General features: G+C 47.9%; 1 protein-coding gene across 1 annotated transcript in view; it reads left to right on the top strand.

Annotated features, from left to right (window-relative positions):
• Nucleotides 1-19,055, top strand: part of LOC139061246 (putative uncharacterized protein DDB_G0268364) — a 36,260-nt gene that overhangs the window by 4,577 nt on the left and 12,628 nt on the right. The window contains exons 2-3 of the mRNA XM_070540952.1: nt 5,461-5,778; nt 15,116-15,433. Of these exons, the coding sequence (XP_070397053.1) occupies nt 5,545-5,778; nt 15,116-15,433 (552 nt within the window). The 5' untranslated portion in view covers nt 5,461-5,544. The remainder of the gene's footprint in view (nt 1-5,460; nt 5,779-15,115; nt 15,434-19,055) is intronic.

The raw sequence follows: 19,055 nt of genomic DNA, 5'->3' as shown, positions 1-19,055 counted from the left end.
GGGATGGCTACGGAGGCAAAGCGCGGACAAGAGAGAGCGCTTCTGAAAAGAGTCCGGTGTTTTCGCCCACGCTAGCTTAAGCTCGGAAAGAGGAAACATGGACGCCTTATTAGCAACAGTTAAATAGGACAATACACACCGCTGAATGTAAATGTTTACTTATTTCGCGGTTCTCCGCGTCTGGGCAAGCGCGAAACCGTCGCACGTGGAAGCTGCGTCGATTCAGCGTTTGTTCCGAGCAACCAAGAGCACTGTCAAAAACTGGCGGACTACTTGGCGCGGTAACGCATGCGTAGAGGCTCCGCCCCCGTAGCGTCCCCTTCATTGCCACAGAAGGATGTCCGCTAGTGTAGCGAAATATGTGAAACATTAGATAGCACCGGCTTAACGTTTACTGCTCAGACCAGAGCATACACACAGCCGTTAAGAGGAAGCCTTCGCTCGGGGCCAACTCCAGTTTTCACATTCAGTTACATCTAACCTGCAGAAATGCTTTTTTAAGGCAACCGCTTTACCACTTTGAATAATAAAAAGATTGTATTTGAAAAAGACAAACTTTATTGACGATGAAAAACAGAATTATTACTGCTTAAGCTTACACAACTGCGATGTCTCTTCTTGGTGCGGAGTTACCGATTTCTTAAATTCTAAACTTTTCTTTTAACTTAACATGTTTCGGTAGTTTCCGTAAAACAACTCAGCTGTTTTAAATAAACATTTAGCTAGCTGCAGTCATTAGAACTTAACTTCCTTTGACCATTTCAACAAATTTAATTCAAATCGGTGCAGGGGTTCTCACATAAAAGCATTTCAGTGGGTTCTTTTTTTCAACTTCAATTTGTTATGCAGACATAGAATATAGTTTTTAAACCTGATTGGACCCATAGCCGACGGCTAGTTGCGGGTCCAATGAAGAAGTAGCAGTAAGGCAAATAGTGGTGCTAACATTATACAATGCGGTTACAGGTTAATTAATAAAGAGAAAATCAGACAACCACTCGTTCGTAGCAATTGCTACAAAGTAAACCCATCCAGGATCCTCGAAAGAAAAGCCTGAAAGTTGAAGAACAATTCGTCCTAGTCCGGGGCTCGAACCCGGGACCACCGTCTTTCCGGGGCAGCCGCTCTATCATCTGAGCTAACCAGGCGGCTAGCAGATGGCATGGCGAAGTCGAATTTGTCGACAACACACGAAGCATTAATTACTTCTCTCCACCTTGCGGGTTTCCGCAGAATTACTACGTCAGTTACAGCTCATGTACATCATATACGTACGCGCATTATTTTCACTTTACGTTGAAACTCGTCGAACATATAAGGAAATGCAACCAAAGTTGACACGTTTTATATAATTCGTAGGTACGCCTTAGCCGGCATCTGAAACCACCTTGAGATGAGCTCCCTAAGTAACCTTGGCTCGAGCTAACCACCTTTGCCCTTTTTTGCCCCGTCGTCGAGGCGATTAAGCGCTGGCGGTGCGTCCACTTCGATTCGTCGTCTTTGCAGCCAAGCGCCATCCACGCCGTCACACCACGAGCAAGCGGATGAGCTTTACATGGCACAGCACAACAGAGGTGGCGGCGCCGACGGCGTGAATGCACATTGGGCCTCCCTTTAATTGCTGTCGCCGTAACACTAGAAGCCACACAACTATGCCCACGGTGGCGATTACACCTTGGAAAGGATGAACGATGCCACCAGTGTTCCTAGGGCACCCAAACCTTTTGAAGTCATTTTACGTCTTTCACTTGTACGTGTCTCAACCCGCTGCGGTGGCGTAGTCGCGACGGCGTTGCGCACCTAAGCCCGAGGGCGTGGGATCAAATCCCGGCCGCGGCGGCTGCATTTCGATGGGGGCGAAATGCAAAAACATCCATGTCCCGTGCATTGAGGTAAAGATCCCCAGGTGGTCAAAATTATCCGGTGTCCCCCGCTACGGCGTGCTTCATAATCAAATCGTGGTTTTGGCACGTAAGACCCCAGAATTCAGTTTTTCACTCAGTCTATGTCGGGCAACAATTTTCGAAAATCAATAGATAAAATGGAAATAAGACACAATTACTGGAAGGCGACTGGACGTAATCATCAGCGGCCGAGCAAGAGGCGTCCGTGGAGCCAATGTCTTGACGAAGAGACATGGCTTCATCAAGGCCCAGACAAACACATGTCATTTTGTTGTAACGTTAACTCCGCAGGCATCTCTTCTAACTCTCCCGAGCTCGAAATCCAAATGCATTTTCTAGAACTACGCTACAAGCACTCCCGCACAGAGTTCTACACAGACGCATCGAAGTCGCATGCCGGTTTGTCCTATGCGGCCCTCGGCGCATCCTTCGCAGAGTCTGATGTACTGCATCCGGAAACAAGTATCTTTACTGCTGATACCTATGCACTATTGTCGGCTGTGAAGCACAAAGAAATCAAAACTCCAAAAAGCAATTATATATACAGACGACCTAAGCGTCGTGAAGGTCTTGATGTCACTCTGTAAGTACAACAATCCCGTACCTAATGAGCTCTATTCCGTCCTGCGTAAAGCATACGTATCTAACCAGCATGTCATGATGTGCTGGGTGCCTGGCCATAGGGACATTGAGGGTGATGTTCTGGCGGACCATATGGCCACGTCGATTGCGCCGCAAGCTGTTAATCCTACCACTTCTGTCCCTGTCACAGATATGAGGCCTTTCTGAGCAAAGAAACTACGAAACTACTGGCAACACATGTGGAACGTGGAAACAAATAAGCTGCATGTGATAAAGCCACAGTAAGGGTTCTCGCCCTCCGCAACAAAATCACGCGGAACAGATGTCCTATTCTGTCTCCGGATAGGGCACACATTCGGAACCCATAATTTTCTACTCACTGGCAATAAACCTCCAACTTGTGGTAGATGCCAGGACAGGATGACCGTCCTATACACGTACTCCTGGAGTGACGGAAACGTGAATATGCGAGAAAGATACATTTTCCCCTAGCACACCGGGAGCACATTCCTCTTCACCCTGTAATGTTTCTCGGACCAGAACCGTATTTATTGAGAAGCAATTATATGGACAATTCAAGCGCATTTCTGCCGTAGGCGTCGCCGTGAGCTTCCCTATGAGTAGAAGCTTGCGAGGGTGAGCCGGCGAACGCGGTTCAATCTCGCGTGCGCAAGCGACGAACGCGGCCCGGATGTGCGCCCTCTCCTGAGAGCGCGAAGCTGTGGGATCAGGCGAGGGCGGAGGGGCGTTCTTCTCCGGCGGCTGCTAGGGCGCCTCTAATGTCCTCCACGCCCTCCGCTCCGTACATAGTGGAGACAACCGCGGCGTCGACTGCGGCGTCGCGCGCGCGAACGCCGTAGTAGAAGCCTTTGGCGGACGCCGTAGGGACGCGTTGCCGGCGTTCGTGTGTCTTGAAAGCGATCGGCGACGTGGCCCAAGTGCGCGCCCTCGCAGGCCTAATCTTCAAAGCGATCTGCAACCTTTGCATAGTGCGCGTAGTGCCGGTAGCTACGTATGTGCTGTGCGTTCGATGTTTCGTTCGCGTTGAAACGAGAGATACACGAAGGCCGATTCCCTTGCTATTGCCGCGATTCCTCCCTCCAAGATTTTGACAGCTAGTTCCCGCGCACATCGAGTGAGATGTATTTATGGTTACCTCTCCTTACGTGACATCGTGCTTGTTAATTTAGTTAGAACACGTTGGCGGGCTAGTTGGTTTGAATACTACATAAAATGTGTAAGCGTGACTGAACAACTACGTAGAAAGAAGCAGACACACAAAAACAGCACTGTATCTGCGTGTTTCTTTCTACGTCCTCATTGAGTCACGCTGAGCATTTTATCATTGTTAATTTAGTTAGTAAACGAATGTTTACAAGTTTATACGGCCGATAAAACTACAATCTTTAATTCGTACAGCTATCTACTAATTGCTATCGCAATCGGTGCTTCGCCTTTAGGGCGGAAGAACAAAATTTTCGCAGTGTATTTCGATGCTCATATACACATCAACAGTCATCGCCATATACTTATTGCAAATAAATTTTCCGGGCCTTACAGCTACTATATTTAAGGCCCCTTTACAGCCATGTCACATCGACTTCACAGAACTCATTACTCCACTGCGAAGTCACTGACACTAGCATGGCGCGCTTTGGCCATAACTGGCGCCCTTGCGCCACTAAATAACACACATTGATTCATTACTATGATGCACACTGTAAAGACAAGAACAATTTATTTATGCGTCTTCTCGTGCCAAACCACGATTTGGCACGCCGCAGTGGGGGATTGACCGTCTTGGGTTCTTTATCATGCAGCTAAATCTAACTACACGAGCATTCTCGCATACCACTCCCGCCGAAATACGGCCGGCGTGGCGGGTTTTCGATACGGCGACTTCGTGCTCAGCAGCGTAACGCCATAGCCAAGCACTGCGCAACCATGGCGCGAGCTCACTAGATATATCGCGATAGACGAAAACACGGAGGCAAGGTTGCGTACATCTTGCGTGATTTGACCTTCTTTCCATAATCGTAATAAAACCTCTATCCTCGCTGATCTCACAGTCCTACGTGCTTACCAGTTGGTCAACGCACGCCGGTCGTCAGGAAATTTGATTCTGTAGCCTAATACTATTTCGTATAACGTCTTTTTTTCTAAAGACATCTGGTCACCTTGCGCTGTCGTAAAACTCAAACTTTCTGAACCCCTAAAAAGTGGCACATGTCAAAATATGCCACCTCCAAGTGACTGGGCAACACGAAAATCTTTCCGTGGCAACTGCCAAATATGAGGAAGTGATCAAGTGAAGTGCGTTAGTGTTCCTTTCTACAATTTCCCGGAATGTCTTCGTTTTACGCAGTGCTCTAGAAAACATAATTTAACGGCACTTATATTGTGGCATTGCATAACGTTCTTGACAGGTCCGTTCTTAGTGCAAAACGTGGAAAGTAAGCGCACACAAAACAGCTGGCGATTACTGTCGGAAGCCAAGATATGCCGCAGAGGTTGTAAGGTATTCATAATTCACCATAAGTGCACATACATTAAAAACATCATAGCTTCAGTTTCCTTATTAAAAAATAATCTTCTGTAGTGTTGGTATTGTTAGAACGCTATTCACATGTTTGGTTACCTCGCGATTACCGAGTTCTTCATCTCAACCCCTCATAAGAATGTACGAAAGTCCCGAAAAAAAAAACAAGCGTGCGAAAGTTGTCACGTTGTCTGCAAACACATCTGCGGCAGTTAGACGCAATCGTCCCTGAATGAAAGAGTCAAAATTAAAGAGCTGGTTCTCTAGAACTCTCCATCGACTATCGCGGTTCTAACTATTACCAAATAATTCCTTTGATCTCTATCGCCTATCAAATTCTCTACCTTTTCTAACTGCGTTTCGGTACCCTTCCCAGTGTGTCCTTGCAATATTGTGATCAATAACATTTAAATGTTGACGTCTCAATGTGCACAGGTGAGCATAACGGAGCAACAGCACAGCATCCCCAGACACCATCGCTGCCTCCAGAGATGCCACCGACTCCAGTACAGTCAGGGCATGCGAACTGCCGCTGTTCACATCATTGCTCACCGTTACCTCGACGTTCACCGGGATGTCACACGTCACCGACAGCGCCGGGATGCAGACCAGGCCTCCCAGAACAACCCTTCCCACCAACAGGACCAGGAGAAACGCCGACGGCCAGTATTCGAGCACCAGAAGGCGGGCGAGAGGCAGCAAGTAGCCCTGGGAGACCAGCTGAAAGGCCACCTCCAACACAGGAACCAAGAGGTTTGCCAGCATGGATCTATTTCCCTGACGTTCCCAGGTCCGACAACCGTACGGAAGCGCAAGCTTTTGTGGAGGATATCTGGCCGCTTTAATGTGGCGCTACTGATACGCAGCCACCAGCATCTGAGTGATTTAGAGACAATTTTGATGTTGCGCAATATGTGTTAACATCATGACTATCACCGGACTTGTCGTAGTAACGGTGTGTGCGTACTCAATAGGAGAAAAATACATCAGACTTTGGCGAAGTCCTTCAGCTATGAACGTATTTACTGAGACACATTTTATCACATTCACAATATACTACGCTTATAGCCCATTAGAAAGTCGGTGCAGACAGATCCAATTCGGAAAGCGCTGGTTCGGCGCACACATCACTCCCCTCGGTAATCTTCGGGTTGACGCTGACTTAAGCGATAAATGAAAGGATATGTGGTGATGCGATTTCCGGCGATAATAGATAGCCTACTACAATGTCTGCCCAACCATGTCCACTCATTTCCGTCGAAAGTATTCGTTCAGCGTACACAGCCTCGATTCCTACTGGCGTCCCTCCTGGCGCTTCTTTCTGAACAGGTTGCGCCATCCAGTGGCGCCCCCGAGAAGCTCATACGTGGCCTCCGAGATGATGTGCGTTCCGCGCCGTTGGCTGCGAAGGCTGCAAATTGTTCCCTTCCTTTTCGCACACCAAGTGGCACATATTCAGTGACTACGAGCTGCCGAGAGATTAATTGAAGAGCGGAACAAAACCTCATGCATTCATGGCGCAGCTCGCTAAACTACTGGCATGAAAGACATTCATAGGAGAGCGGCACATGCACAGTGCATTTGTCGCGCAGGCTGCAAGAGCGGTGGGTTGTCATGTTTGAGGAGCCCTTGTAACGAGCAATCAATTCCGCTCAGCATCGGAAAAAGTTAAGCGATCTTTTTTTTGCCATATTAAAGGGAAGCTGAAGAGTCTGTCGAATTCAATAAGACGCTCATGTACGGATGCGGGAACCTTATAAACCATGTAGGTAAATTTTGGGGATTTTTTTCCATTAGGAGCTACGTAATCGTCGGTTGAAATTGCACTGTAGCTCCGCCCCCCCCTCGAGTAAACGGGCAGAGCGGAGACCGGAAACCGCGGTGTTGTGACGTCAACTCTAGTGTTTCATTCCTTCGCAGCGTGCGCGACCGTGCCTGACCGCGCTTGTTTCTGCGCGCGTGCCATCGTAATCTGCTTCGATCGACCCTGCATTCCTTTGTTGGTGCGTCTGCGTGTATGTAGAGTGGCAGTCGACGTGAGTGGCAGTCGACGTGAGTGGCAGTCGACGTGAGCGGCAGTCGACGTGAGCGGCAGTCGACGTGAGCGGCAGTCGACGTGAGTGGTAGTCAACAGATGAAGGTCACTACACGTACTGCATGAACCGGGAAGCTTTTCACGCGTTTAAACCATCTTTGTAGATTGCCGACAGCTTTGGACAGCGCACTAATGCCGACAATCGCATCCCCGCTTATGTTCCACGAGGAGGCATGCAGGAACACAGCACTACAGTTGTTTGACCGGAAACGAGTTCACTAGATCGGCGAAAGATCGGCGAGATCACTAGATCACTTTGCAAAAAACATACTCACCAAAGAGCATTTCCAACACGAGGAGATCCCAAGACTTTGATTTCGTTCGCGTCGAAAGCACTGCTCGCACCAGCATCGTTTGCTTCTTCGAGAGGCCGGCTCTTCGCAATCGGCTCGTACATGTAGGGAGTAACGCCGAACTCCTCAGAAAAACGCAGCCTCTCTAAATTTTCCATTACCGTCTCAGAAAAACAGAACCAAACTACCTGGCACCGTGCTTCATGTGTAGCGGCAGCGGTCGGTTACTAGAGTTGACGTCACGAGGCGCACCGACCAATCACAGCCAGAAACGCGACGCGCGAGCTGGGCGGGTCCGCTTCTGCACTTTTCGTGGAAATAAAATATATTTGCGCTTTCTTTCGCTCAATTTCGATACGATATTCGAATTCGGAGGGTTGAAAACCATTATGTACAGATGTTCACTCATTTTTTCTGGAAAACCTTTCAGCTTCCCTTTAAAGTCACTTTCCCTGTGGTGCATACTTAGTCACCCAAACTGGCGTAAAAGACGTTTATTGAAGTGGCGCAGACAACCACGAGCACAAACCTAGTGACCCAAGAAAAGAACTACGCCTATAGCTCGTTAATAAATTGGCGCATGTATGCCCATTCACTTCAACGGAAAGTGCAGGTTTCGTGCCTACACTATTCTCTATGATAATGCAAGTGCTGACGCCGATTTACGAGGTGAATAAACGGATATGTGCAGATTGGATTTTCCAAAGAAAAGAAACACCTAAACCATTAACATCTCAACCCACGATAGGTCTATTCACGTCAACGGAAAGCGGTGGTTTGGCGCACACACCAACCACCACGCACGTCCTGACGTCTATTTACGTCATTAATAATCGGATAAGTGCGAATTGCCACAATGTTACTACAGATACATTTTACGCACCTTTGGGCGACTATTTCTTAATGCCCATTTGCAGCCACGTCACATCAGCTTCATAGAACTCATAACTCCACTGCTAACTCACTGACACAACCATGGCGCTCTTTGGCCACACCTGGCCCTTGCGCCACTAGATAACACACATTCATTACCCTGTGTCAGCAGGCGTTTGGTGTATTGCGACACCACGTACCAGAGCACACGAGGGTTGGCCCCTCCCGCGTGTAGCTGTGCGCGGGTCAGCCGTTGGTCCAACACTCAACCGATGCTGAGTGTTTGGACCTTTAAGGGCCCCCAGTGGAGGCAAGACACCCCTTCGGCCTCCGCTTCACATAGACGGCACCTCCAGAATGACCCAACGGGGGAAATCGGCAGTCACCTTTTCCATTTCTTGGCTCTCTCTACTCAAATCTTCGTCTTTATCTCTCACTTTTTGACCATTTCTGTCTTCTGCCTTTTGTTTACTTCCTTTCTCCACGGCGGCAAGGGTTAACCTTGTGTGGCTATCCTACCTTGGGTACACCATATTTGGTTGCAGTGACGGCGTACGACTGGCGTCGTGCGGACTTGTACACAAGCTCTGCCACGTCCACGTTTTGGGCTCCGTGGTGGGCGGTCGGCGCTGTTGCCGAACATACACATTTTTCTCATGTCAGCGCAAGCCTCTATTCTCTATGATCGGCGTCTGAAAAGATGCCGCACCGAAGCAACGTTCCAGTTCTCTTTTCGGAGCAATGCTCCATCATTTTTCAAGTTGTATGTACTGCACAGCGAAAACAACGTGCCAGTGAGAAAGCTCTCCCCATTCCTAGTGGCGAAGTGTCTAAAAGAAAAACTCGGACCTACATACAAACTTCAAAAATGTCTAGCGGGGACTTCCTCCTAGAACTAAATGACAAATATCAAGCGCAAAAACTCACAGAACTTACCAGTATTGGTAATGCAACAGTGACAATTTCACCACATAAAACACTAAATACAAGCAGGGGTGTGATATCAGAGGAAGACTTTATTGGCTTGAGCGACCAAGAACTGCTGGAAGGTTTCCAGGAACAAAATGTTACCAAAGTCCAAAGAATTGTCATCCGCAGGAACGACCGAGAAATGCCCACAAAACATGTTATACTCACCTTCGGAACAAGTGCAATGCCTACATCGCTGGATGCAGGTTATGTAAAGGTAAACGTTAGAGCATATATCCCGAAGCCCAGACGATGTTTCAAATGCCAAAGGTTTGGACATGCTTCACATGCATGTCGAGGACGAACAAATTGTGCTAAATGCAGCTTCAACGATCACTAAACTGACAAGTGCACCTCTTGCCCACTTTGTGTTAACTGCAAGGGAGATCATCCTGCTTATTCGCGGTCCTGCCCTTGCTGGAAAAAGAAAAAAGAAGTAATTGCTCCAACTACCAAAGAAAAAATCTCGTTCTATGAAGCCAGAAAGCGGCTATCGTACCTTCCGCGAATAAGTTACGCCGGTGTGACGCAGATGGGGGCAGCGTCACAGAGGTCTCTGGAGTCCTCTGAGCCCACGCGCAGTGGTCCCATAGTGACCCCTCCCGCCCCCGTGATGGAAGCAGCCGACGCTGCTCCATCCTCTTCTAAGGCCCTGCAGACACCAGTCCCGCAGGGCCCTAAGATCAAGCGAACTCCAAGGCCCGAGACACGCGTCTCGGCGCCAAACTCTCGGTCCTCCAGCGCCTCAGAGAAATCGATGGAGGTCGACACAAAAACCCAGGTGTCATTGACACCGAAAGACATGCGCTCTCTCGAGCGTGGTAAGAGGGACAAAATCCCAATAGCCACTCAAAACGAGAAAGCGATAACCTAAAGGTTGTCGTTCATTTGTACAAGTCTTTTAAATCCACGTCACCTAACATCTCACCTCTTATTCTTTCCGTAGTGCCATTTCTTACCTTTTGATTTCAAAATGGCTTTTATTATTCATTGGAATTGTAGAGGTCTCATACACAATCTAGATGATATCAAAGGTATCATCAACAGCTTTTCACCAGTTGCAGTATGTCTTCAGGAAACAAATCTTGGTCCAAAAAATAGTGAAGTTCTCAAAGGTTTCACCGTTGTCCGAAGGGACCGCGAATTTTCCAGCCGTTTGTAAGGTGGAGTGGCTATAGTCGTGCAGGGCGGCACGCCTACCCAAAATGTCCAATTGAATACATCTTTAGAAGCCCTAGCTGTCACCATTCTATCTTACAAAACCATCACAATTTGCTCACTGTATATTCCACCCCACACCCACCTCACTAATAAACAATTAGAAAATTTAATAGATCAATTACCGGAACCATTTGTTTTAGTAGCGGATTTTAATTCTCATTGTACTCTTTGGGGCAGCGTCAAAACTGACCAAAGAGGACAGCTGGTTGAAGATTTTATCTTATCCAATGATATCTGCCTTAAACACTCAGGTGTCTCGACGTACTTTTCACCATCTTCCCGCAGTTTTAGTTGTTTAGATTTAGCTTTTTGCTCACCATCTCTTTTTAATGATATTAAGTGGGAGGCCCTCGACACGTCATATCGTAGCGATCACTTACCAGCAGTCATTACACTCTTATCATCACCACCAACCAACCTTAACCACTAGGCCACGCCGACGGAAATTAAAGCTCGCTAACTGGCCGTTCTTTACGGAGAATTAGAAACTGGAAGATGTCTTTTCGCCAGACCTAAGCGTTCATGAACCTAACAAAAAATTCACCGAAGTAATAATCTCAGTGGCAGAAAAGGCGATACTCCAGTCATCGGGTATTGTGGGCAAAAAGCTAAGCCCCTGGTGGACGAAGGAGCGTACCAACGCTAAAAAATAACAGAATAGGGCCTGGGGAATCCTAAGGAGGTACCCCACCTATTGCAACCTCTTAAACTTCAAACAAGCCAAAGCCAAAGCACGATTCATTCGAAGACAGGCTGAAAAATAATCATGGCAAAAATATATATCTTCAATTAATAGTACGGTCACATCGAAACGAATGTGGGACCAGGTGAGGAAATTTAGAGGAGAGTACTCATCTTACACAATACCACTAACATGTCCAGGCACAGAAACACTACAGGACCAGGCCAACTCATTGGGTGAACACTTTTACATCTCCAGCTCAGCACACTACTCAAATTCGTTCTTAAAATGTGAATAATCGGCGGAGAAACAGACTTCCCACCACTGGGGCGTTAGCTAAAATGTACAATAATCCCCTCACAATACATGAACTGAACAGAGTTCTCTCTGCCGGTAAAAAAACGGCAACAGGTCTTGACCGAGTCCGCTACACAATGCTGGCACACCTATCTCAAGCATCGGTAGGGGCACTTCTTAAGTTTTTCAATAAGATATGGGAGTCTGGGGTAATGCCCACAAATTGGAAAAATGCGATAGTAGTGCATTTTCTAAAATCTGGTAACCCCGCAACATCCCCTAGCAGCTACCGACCCATTGCATTAACAAGCTGTCTAGCCAAATCCTATGAGAGCATCATAAACATCAGACTCGCATTCATCCTTGAAACAACACACCTAATAGACATGCACCAGTGCGGATAGAAAAAGGGCTGCTCCACCACTGACCACCTCGTGCGACTAGAACAGGAAATACGTGACGCGTTTCTACACAAACAATACTGTCTCACGGTTTTCTTCGATTTAGAAAAGGCGTATGATACGACGTGGCGATATGGAATCTTGAGGGACCTGGCTGACCTGGGGATCCGTGGCAGAATTCTAAACTGTCTATGTGATTTCATGTCAAATAGAACGTTTCAAGTTCGTCTCCGCACAATACTTTCACGCACATTTACACAAGAAAATGGCGTCCCACAAGGTTGCATTTTAAGCACGACACTTTTCATAGTCAAAATGAATTCTGTTAATAAGATCGTCCCATCCTCTGTTATGCGCTCATTATATGTCGAAGATTAGCAAGTGGATTGTCGTGCTTCAAATCTACTCACCTGCGAAAGACAACTACAAATAACTATAAATAATCTGACACAATGGACTGGGAAAAATGGTTTCCGTTTTTCAATACACAAAACTGTTACAGTTCTCTTTTCCCAGAAGCGTGGGTTACACTGCACTCCAGTTCTCACATCGCATGGTAGAACGCTGCCGGTCAAAGAAGTCTGCAAATGTTTAGGCGTAACTTCTGACAGAAAACTGAATTTCCTTGCCCACATTAACGCAACTAAAATAAAAGCAAATAAAGCACTAAATATCCTCAAGATCTTCCAGCAGATCCCCAGCACAAGCACCGGGGATCTGACCGAACATGTCTATTACGTATATGCCAGTCTCTTGTGCGTAGCATCCTCGACTACGGTAGTGTAGCTTATGGCGCAGCGAGGCAGTCCTACATTAAACGACTTGATCCAGTTCACAATCTTGGCCTACGACTGGCGAGCGGTGCCTACAGAACATCACCTGTCCAAAGTTTATACGTTGACTGCAATGAGCCGTCCTTACAGCACCGCAGAGCACCACTCACACTTTCCTACATTTCGCACTTTCTTAACACAGTGCAAATCACGGATACACTATACAAACAAACCGAACATGATTCGGCCACTGATCTTAGGACACGAAGAATACTGCAAGACTTATGAAGTGCCCATGAGCTCCTGCAGGTTGCTGAAAGGCCACCAAGATTGCCCTCATGGTACAGCTTTTCCCAGCTATGTGACTGGACACTAACACATCTAAAGAAAAAGACATTCCACAAGAACGCATAATACAAGAGTTCCGAGCTATTCAAACAAAATATAAAAAATTTACAATGACGGCTCCAAAACACAAGAATACGTAGGTGTCAGAATAAGGAAAACAGGCAAAATAGCATTCGGATAAATAATTTTTCTTCGGTGTTTATTGCCGAACCTTACGATTCTGCTGGGTCCCAAGTCATGTTGGGATACCAGGGAACGAAGCAGCAGATACATGCGCGTTCATGGCAGCGCATAACAACACTTCTATACAAAGACAGTATCCGAGCGTTTCATAAGGCCCTGACATCAAAGCGGCAACTAGAATGGGACTCTTGCATAAATAACAAGTTACCCACAATAAAACCCCTGCTTTCTGAGTGGAAGTCGTGCAGTCACCAGCAACGCTTGTATGAGGTGATCCTATGTCGATTTCGAATAGGGCATACGCACCTGACACACAATTTTCTACTTCAAAACGAAAACCCGCCAACTTGCGAAAAGTGCCATAAGCCACTTATGCACATTATGACATGTCCAAACACTGAAACACAGAGACGGAAGCTTTTACACAATCTCTACAATTTACACATACCTTTACACCCCGCCTTAATACTCGGGGATGAACTGCTAGTGCCCTTCACTGACTTGTTGAGCTTTTTAGATGAGACCAGTTTCTTGCACAGACTATAAATAATGCAGCTTTCGAGGCTGTAACTTTGATTTCTTAGTATATTGTGGCTGGCGCAGCATGGCCTTAGTAGCTTTTGCGCCATTAAACCCAAATTAACTAACTTACACATTCAGTCATTCATTTCTAGCTCGACTACTGATGCACACTGTACAGACAAGAACAATTTATTTCTGCGGCTTTACGTGCCAAAACCACTATCTGGCACGCCGCAGTGGGGGACTTCGGATTGACCATCTTGGGTTCTTTAACGTGCGCCTAAATCTAACTACACGAGCCATTTTAGCATTTCACTCTCGCCGAAATACGACCGGCGTTTCCGGGATTTGATCCGGTGACCACGTGGTTGGCAGCGTAACGCCATAGCCATGCGCCACGGAACCATGACGCGATCCCACTACATACATCGCGATACACAAAAAGCACGAAAGCAAGGTTGCGTACATCTTGCGCCTTTCGACCTTCTTTCCATAATGATAAAACCTCTATCCACGCTGATCTCATGGTCCAGCGTGCTTACCAGATGGCCAACGCACGTAGGGCGTCAGAAAATTTGGTTCTGTAGCCTAATGCTATTTCGTACCACGTGTTTTGTTCTAAAGACAGCTGGTCACCTTGCGCTGTTGCAAAACTCACCTTCTCGGCTGCTAAAAGGTGGCCCAAGTCAAAATTCGGCACCTCCAAGTGACTGGACAACACGAAAATCGTTCCGTGGCTACAGTTGGGTGCCAAATATGCGGAAGTACTCACGCGAAGTGCGTGAGTGTTCCTTTCTCCAATTTCCCGGAATTTCTACGTTTTAAGCAATACGCCAGAAAACATAATTTAATGGCACTTTTATTGTGGCGTCGCATAACGTTCTTCACAGCTCAGTTCTGAGTGCAAAACGCGGAAAGCAAGCGCGCACAAAACAGGTGGCGATTACTGTCCGAAGTCAAGATATGCCGCCGAGATTGTAAAGTTTAAAATTTCACTATACGATGCACATACATTCAAAACATCCCAGCTTCAATTTCGCTACTAGAGAACCTTCTGTAGTGTTGGCATTGTTAGACCGCTATAGAGGTGTTTGGTTACCTCGCGATAATCGAGTTCTTTATGTCAACCACTCGTATGAATATCCGAAAGAAAGTTTCGAAAGAGCGTCCGAAAGTTTTCACGTTGCCTGGAAACACTCCCCCGCGGCAGTTGGACGCAATCGTCGCAGAAAGAAAGAGTCAAAATCAAAAAGCTGGTTCCCAAGAACTATCCACCGAATATCGCGGTTCTGACTATTACCATATAATTTCCTTGATCTCCATCGCCAATCAAATTCCGCACCTTTTCTAACTCCGTTTCGGTACCCTTCCCAGTGTGTCCTTGCGATGTTGTTATCGATAACGTTTAAATCTTGACTTCTCAATGTGCACAGGTGAGCATAACGGAGCAACAACACAGCATCCCCAGGCACCAACGCAGCCTCCAGAGATGCCACCGAATCCAGTACAGTCAGCGCATGCGAATTGCCGTGGTTCACGTCATTGCTCACCGTTACCTCGATGTTCACCGGGAAGTGACGCGTCACCGACAGCGCCGGGATGCAGACCTGGCCTCCCAGACCGACCCTTTCCCCCAACAGGACCAGGACAAACGCCGACGGCCAGTATTCGAGGACCAGGAGGCGGGCCAGAGGCAGCAAGTTGCCTTGGCAGGCCAGCTGCAAGGCCACCTCGAACACAGGAACCCACAGGTTTGCCGGCATGGATCTATTTCCGTGACGTTCCCAAGTCCAGCAACCGTGCGGAATCGGGATCTTTTGTAGAGGACGCTTGGCCACTTTCTTGTGGCGCTACTGACACGTAGGCTCCAGCATCTGAGTGATGCATACTTTTTAGAGACAATCTTGGTGATGTTGCGCAATATGTGTGTTAGTATCATGACTCTCACCGGGGTTGTCATAGTAACGGTGTGTGCGTACTAAATAGGAGAAAAATACATCATACTTTGGCGAGCTCCTTCAGCTATGAACTTATTTACTGAGACCCATTTTATCACATTCACTATATAGTGCGCTTATAGCCCATTAGAAGGTCGGTGCAGCCAGATCCAACTCGGAAAGCGCTGGTTCGGCGCACACATCACTCCTCTCGGTAATCTTCGGGCTGACGCTGACTTACGCGATAAATGAAAGGATATGTGGTGACGCGATTTCCGGCGAGAATAGATAACCCACTACAATGTCGGCCCAACCAAGTCCACTCACTTCTGTCGAGAGTATTCGTTCGGCGTACGTAGCCTCGATTTCTACTGGGCTCCACCCTGGCGCTTCCTTCTGAACGCGTTGCGCCATCCAGTGGCGCCGCCGAAAAGCTCATGCGTGGCCTCCGAGACGATGTGCGTTCCGCGCCGTTGGGTGCGAAGGGGGAAAATTGTTCCCTCCCTTTTCGCACACCAAGGGGCCCATATTCAGCGACTACTAGCTGGCGAGAGAATAACTGAAGAGCGGAACAAAACCTTATGCATTCATGGCGCAGCTCGCTAAGCTACTGGCGTGAAAGACTTTCATAGAAGAGCGGCACATGGCAGTGCATTTGTCGCACAGGCTGCAAAAGCGGCGGGTTGTCATGTTTTGAGGTGCCCTTGTGACGAGCGATCAATTCCGCTCAGCATGCATCGGAAAAAGTTAAGCGATCCTATTTTTTGCCATTTTAAAGTCATTTTCTCTGTGATACATATGTAGTTACCAAAATTGGCATAACAGACGTTTATTGAAGTGGCGCAGGTCGTGCGGGGGCCTAGGAGCCTGCGTGCTCCAAACTCCTAAGTCTTACAATAAAGTTTTTATGATGATGATGACAACCACGAGCACGAACTTAGTGACCGAAGAAAAAAATAAGTAAGCCTATAGCTCAATAACAATTGGCACATGTAGGCCCATTCACTTCAACGGAAAGTTCAGGTTTCGTGCCTACACTATTATCTATTATAATGCACGTGCTGACGCCGATTGACGAGATGAATAAACGGATATGTGCAGATTGGATTTTACAAAGAAAAGATACACCTATTGTCATTAACATGTCAACCGATGATAGGTCTATTCACTTCAACGGAAAGCGGTGGTTTGGCGCACACACCAATCACCATGCACTTCTGACGGCGATTTACGTCATTAATATTCGGATAAGTGCGAATCGCCACAATGTAGCTACACGTAGATTTTACGCACCTTACAGCGATTATTTTTAGGGCCTGTTTACAGCCACGTCACATCAACTTCATAGAACTCATCACTACACTGCGAAGTCACTGACACTACCATGGCGCGCTAAATTTGGCCACAACCTGCCCTTGCGCCACTAGATAACAGACATTCATTCATTCATCTCTAGCTCGACTACTGGTGCACGCTGTACAGAGAAGAACAATTTATTTCTGCGGCTTTTCGAGCCGGAACCACTATCTTGCACACCGCAGTGGGTGACTTCGGATTGACCGTCTAGGCTTCTTTAACGTGCACCTAGATCTAACTACACGAGAGAGTAAAACATCTTTATTATTATTATTATTTGAATGGCGAGAGCATTGTGGGAGAAACACTCAGTCCAGGGTCCCTAAGACGATTCCGGCGATGTTTCGAGCCCAGTTGTATCACAGCTCGGAGGACCTCGGGAGGTCCGTCGCGGAGGGCACCGTCCCACAGCTCTTTGTTGCGTAGGGGGTAAAGGAGAGTTGGCAAGGGAGGAAATAGGTTTGCAGGCACTCAATCGTGACGTGGAAGATTGTGGCGAGCTGCCACAGCCAGGGCAACGATCTGCTTAACAGTGTGGGTAGAATTTATTGAGAGAGACAAGATTTGGAAAAGTTGCGGTTTGTAACTGGCGTAATGCCACTGCTTCCTCCCGCGAGAAGGACGGCGTTGGTGCGACGTACGTGCGACGAATGCGTGTATAATGACGGTGTATGTCTTTGTAACGGAGCAAGGGATCCCCCCACTCTGAACTAGTCGCCTCACCACGCCGAGTGCCCAGAGGGAAATTTCTCGCGCAACCGCATGTGCGCGTTCGTTACCCGGCAGCGAGGTATGACCAGGGGTCCAGATTAAGTGGATGCGGGGAGGTGCGGTTGGCGTATTTCGCGGGATCTGTTTGAGAAATTGGTGCGCCGCTCTCGGGATGCCATGTCCCGTAGGAACGTCCGGCATGCCTGTTGCGAGTCCGTCAATATATACACTTCCTCAGGAACACGGATGGCGTATCTCCGTAAGCGCCATTTGTTCCGCGCATTGCAGCAGAGTCTCTCAGGGATTCGGTGTCATCCAAAACTACCGAGGTATAGCCCTCTAGAGTGCGTGATGTGTCCGTGTATAAAGTGTGTGTTTCCGGGATGTTTGCAGGCATGCCGCCAATGTATCGTACACGTGCTTTGCACCGCCCTTTGTCATGCTCGGGGTAAATATTACGTGGCAATGGATGAATACTTAGTGCTTGGCGTATCGCTGATGACAGGATCGTTGGACGTGTTTCAGACTCAAAGGGTGGGACAGAGTATCCTGGCCGTGTGAGAAGATGGTGGCCAGTAGGAGTGAGTAGGAAGTGCTGGCGATTGCTTACCCAATGTGCCTCTAGCAGCTCGCCCAGTGTGTTATGTGTCCCTAAGTTAAGGAGACGGCGTGTGGAAGTATAATTCGGGATGCCGTGGGCCAGCTTCGTCGCGTTGCGAATCGTTGCGTCTATGCGAAGTTGTTGCGCTTGGGTCAACCGCTGAAATGGAAGATGGTATGTAAGGCGGCTGATCACGCATGCCTCCACCAAGCGCAGCAGGTCCCCTTCTCGAAGGCCCGAGCGCCTGCTGGAGACCCTCCGGATCATGGCTAGAATTTGCTCAATCTGTCTGGATAGAAGGGAAACAGTGTAGTTTGACCTGCCATCCGCTTGGACGTGTAGGCCGAGCATACGAGCACGATTAACCTGTGGTATCGGTGTGCCTTCCGCGTGCACAGTGATAGGGGGAGTAGAGGAACGGCTCCGGGGGCGAATGATTATGAGCTCCGACTTTTTCGAAGCAAATCTTAAGCCGCATTTTCACGCGTACTCGGAAACTGTATCGACTGCTTGCTGCAGTCGGTCCTGAATGGCTCCGTCGGAACCCCGTGTCGACCAGATAGTAATGTCGTGCGCATAAATAGCGTGGGCGATATCAGGGGTAGTCGAGTAGCCGGGGGAGTCCTGGGAGCGCGATATTGAATATAATTGGGGAAAGAACTGAGCCCTGGGGTGTCCCACGTCCTACAAGGCGAATCGTACCGGATCGATGCGGTCCCATTCCTACGGTGGCTGTGCGATCTCGAAGAAATGCGCGGATATAGTTGT

This window comes from Dermacentor albipictus, chromosome 6, assembly GCF_038994185.2.
Source record: "Dermacentor albipictus isolate Rhodes 1998 colony chromosome 6, USDA_Dalb.pri_finalv2, whole genome shotgun sequence".
Lineage (NCBI taxonomy): Eukaryota > Metazoa > Arthropoda > Arachnida > Ixodida > Ixodidae > Dermacentor > Dermacentor albipictus.
This window is presented reverse-complemented; position numbering and strand designations above follow the sequence as displayed.